The sequence below is a fragment of the Adiantum capillus-veneris genome, chromosome 4 (genome assembly GCF_014529385.1).
Source record: "Adiantum capillus-veneris isolate H3 chromosome 4, ASM1452938v2, whole genome shotgun sequence".
Lineage (NCBI taxonomy): Eukaryota > Viridiplantae > Streptophyta > Polypodiopsida > Polypodiales > Pteridaceae > Adiantum > Adiantum capillus-veneris.
Window position 1 is genome coordinate 170,107,683 of NC_140934.1, and position 3,831 is coordinate 170,111,513.

Sequence of the window (3,831 nt, forward strand, 5' to 3'; positions counted from 1 at the left end):
AAACTACTCTCAAAGTAAGCCAAATACACACAATCTAAATTAACATAATATGGCGGAAGGGGGAGCCCTTTACACGTGTTAAAATCTGCGACATGAAAGCTAAACTTCAGAATTGAAAGAAACCCTTGTGCACGCCATGGAGAGAGAGAGAGAGAGGCCGTCGAAGGCGATCGGCCGTACTAGTATGATATAAGAGTGTCTTCTTCAAGGTTTACAACCTAGTGGCTATAGTGGATGTGCGGGCATATAATAGACTCGAGGTAAAGAACCATGCTCAATTTCCAACAAGCATCAACTTTCAAAATTCCAATTCCATCTCAAGGAGAAAATTTTGTATTAAAAATTATCAACAAAATGAAACAGATCAGCATATTTAAATCCTACGACTCAAGGTACACAAGCATGGCTTTTATAACTTTTTCCTCTATATTTGAGGCTTGAGCATGTTGTGTATTTTGACAAGTTAACTATATTGATCTGTGTTAAAGTGGGCTTTAGTGCATTTTCAACCGGTTAAAATCGCAAAATCTTGGCTAGCTTTTGAAGTTGACTTGCAAGAAGCCAGCAAATTTTTTCGAGTTTTATTGTAATTACTAGCAAATGCTTCAAATTTTCAACCGGTTAAAATTGCAAAATCTTGGCTAGCTTCTGAAGTTGACTTGCAACAAGAAGCCAACAATTTTTTTTGAGTTTTAGTGTAATTACTAGCAAATGCTTCAAATTTTCAACCAGTTAAAATTACAAAATCTTGGCTAGCTTCTAAAGTTTACTTGCAACAAGAAGCCAATAAATTTTTTCGAGTTTTAGTGTAATTACTAGCAAATGCTTCAAATTTTCAACTGGTTATAATTGCAAAATCTTGGCTAGCTTCTGAAGTTGACTTGCAAGAAGCCAACAATTTTTTTTGAGTTTTAGTGTAATTACTAAAATTTTGACCTAAAAAGTGACCGAGTGTGTCGTTATTTTCTTTGTTTAGAAAAACGTTTTGGTAAGAGGTGTTTCACACATGCCGGGGCGGGAGTAAAAGTGACGGCATCATCTTTTTCTTCAAAATTGCACCCTGTGGTGGAGGTTTGTGTAACTCCACCTCTTTTGGCAGAATTACTAAGAGAAAGCGAGGGTAGAGAACTTCAAAGGTGATGAGTGCAACAAGGGTTAACCTCCGCTTAGTACGAAACGACTCTAAGCCCTAATTATATAAGTTCATGAAGTTCACCCAACACTGTTTGCGACTCAATCACGATAAACGTGACTTTTATAAGTTTTGCCATGTGACTTTTTGAAGCTAGAGATGCTATGTTACACATGACACCAACAGTTCACCTTTTGAAACTCAAATAGACACGTTCTGAAATGATATTGGAAGGATGTCATTTTTACCAAACATGCACTCAAACTATCTGAGGTAGAGGAACTACATACCAAGATTGCCTTTGAATGGACAAGAGTGTTAAAAAGTGCCCTTGTGGGGACATGGAAAGCATAGCGTGCTGCTCGTGGAGAGCATCGTGTTGGTGCGAACTTTCCACCGAGAGCTTGAACACTGCAAATTATGTGAGCTTCACCATAAATTGAGTTAAGGGGGGAGGGAAAGAGGGATCGGAGAGAGGAGCTAGTCTTGTGACCAAGTATTGTGTGGGACAATGCAAGTTGCAAAGGAGGGGAAAGCACTAGTCTCCTTTGGGTACTTTGTGGAGAGAGTGGAATGTGGGCCATGCAAATCACGCACTCACCGTGTACATATATATAGTTTGCGTCATAGAAGTAGCACGCTCAAACAAGCTACCTTCTCTTAGGAAGTTGGTTAGTACCCTGATCAGCTGAACCTTGAGGCTTGCTTTTCTGCCCATTCGTGAAGTCTAGACCAAGCTTAGAAAAAGCAACACGAATGGAGTCTCCCAAGAGCTCCTCACATCATCGTCACCAATATTATTATGGGGGTTTCTTGGGCCTCCTCAACGTCGAGCCAGTGATGCTCCTGCACATTCTGCCCGCATCGTCCTGCCTCCTAATCGGCCTCGGCCTCTTCCCCCGACCTGATCATGCACCCATGAGCTTCCTTCTAATTCTCAGCTCATGCGTGCCTAATTTTGTGCTGAGTTTGCTCTCCGGCTTTCAATTCTGTTACTCCGCCTTTTATGCAATGATGCGAGCCCATCAGCTTGCAGTTTTGCTGGTTACCAACTTCATAATCATGGCGCTCTTGTGCACTGCTAATTCAGGCAGAGCAGCTAGCGACGACGCAGGTACAAGGGCGGCACCATTATTAGAGATGGAGCAACCTGCAGCTGACGCTTATACCTCTACCTACTCCCTGCACAGTATTATCACTGCTGAAGCTGATGATGAGGAGTATAGTGGTAGGGGTAGTACAGACGAGGTAGCTGCTGCTGACAAAAACGTCAATGGAGTTGCCATTGGGGGTTCAGACATTCATGCTGATGATGAGAAGAGAGTCGAAGGATCGGTAGCGCCGGCCATAGCCACAGCAGCAACAGCAGATTCCTACATGGCGGCCATTACAGATCAGAGAGATGAAGCCGCTGCAGAAGGAAATGAGGAGCTGGAGTGCATATTGAATTCTAGTAATGTGCTTGTCGATCATGCTAGTGAGCGCGCGAGCGATGTGATGATGACGAAGATATTGGAAAGCCTGAGTAACGAGGAGGCCAACAAGCGCTTCTCAGAGTTTGCAGCGCGGAAATGGGCCCGCATTCGGAGCGTCAAATTACCTGCTCGTCATCATCAGATTAGCTGCACCTCTTTCTAATCTGCCACTAGCCGCTATACAGCTTTTTGATGGCGCCCTGTACGTAATATATTGGTCCCTATCCCTTTACTCTCTCTCAACTCACACACACACACACACACACACACACACACACACACACACACACACACACACACACAGAGACGTGTGCTCATTGCAGACATTATATATACTCGGACCCAAGGGAGCCAGCTTTCAGACACGCTTTTTGCCCCAGCTTCTTCTTCTTCTGGGGTTGCTTTATATATATTCCTTCCTTAGCAGCTTAGTTTCCATCTTCCATGTACAGATCCCTTGAGCTTTAACTACTGAATCTGTCATACGAATCCAACAGCTAATTGCTCTAATCATCTCATAGCTATACGTAACAACTTTCGAATTAGTTAAACGCCTTCAAACAGGCTATCAATTGAGGAGGTGCTGTAAATGCCTAGTACATCTCCACTTCTTTATGAAGGTATATTCCACTTGTCATTTTAAGGGGTGACTCCTTTTGAAAGCTACAAAAACTCTTCCCTCTTTTATACATCTACATAAATTTTAACCTCACTAGCTATATTCTGACTCTATGTGGATGTGTGTGTGTTGGAGCCTGCCCGAAAAGAAAGAGGGGGGGATGGGGGACGGACGAACATTTGCCTATATCCACAATCCTCCATCGAAGGAAGCTCCGGGAGTTAGACCGACCGGTAGACCGGTTTGGAACCACTAGTACAACATTAATTCATACACGTGACAAATAACTTAAAACCGGCCAATGTAAAACCTTCCCCTTATATAGTTTTGATTTTTTCAAAACCACAAAAAGGTGATTAAAAATTTGTCTTTGAGTAAAGTATGCCATTTCTAAGAGATGTGATTGATATTGCTTTGCATCATTATTGTGCCTTTGGAAATTTCGTTGTGCACTTTTTTAAAATAAAATTATGCCTTTAAAAATTGAATTTGGGTCTTATGCACCCCCAAAAATTATGTCTCTTTGTGCAAATTCAAAAAGTTTATTTTTTTTCTTTTTTCAATATATTTTTCACTATAAGAGACTAAGGTCTTTGCCGCACATG

General features: G+C 41.9%; 1 protein-coding gene across 1 annotated transcript; it reads left to right on the forward strand.

Annotated features, from left to right (window-relative positions):
- The first annotated feature begins 1,453 nt into the window (after positions 1-1,453).
- On the forward strand, positions 1,454-2,924 carry LOC147460348 (uncharacterized). The gene has a single exon (XM_086510004.1). It carries the CDS (start codon positions 1,889-1,891, stop codon positions 2,768-2,770), a length of 882 nt encoding a protein of 293 aa, XP_086366130.1. The 5' UTR covers positions 1,454-1,888; the 3' UTR covers positions 2,771-2,924.
- Positions 2,925-3,831: the final 907 nt, after the last annotated feature.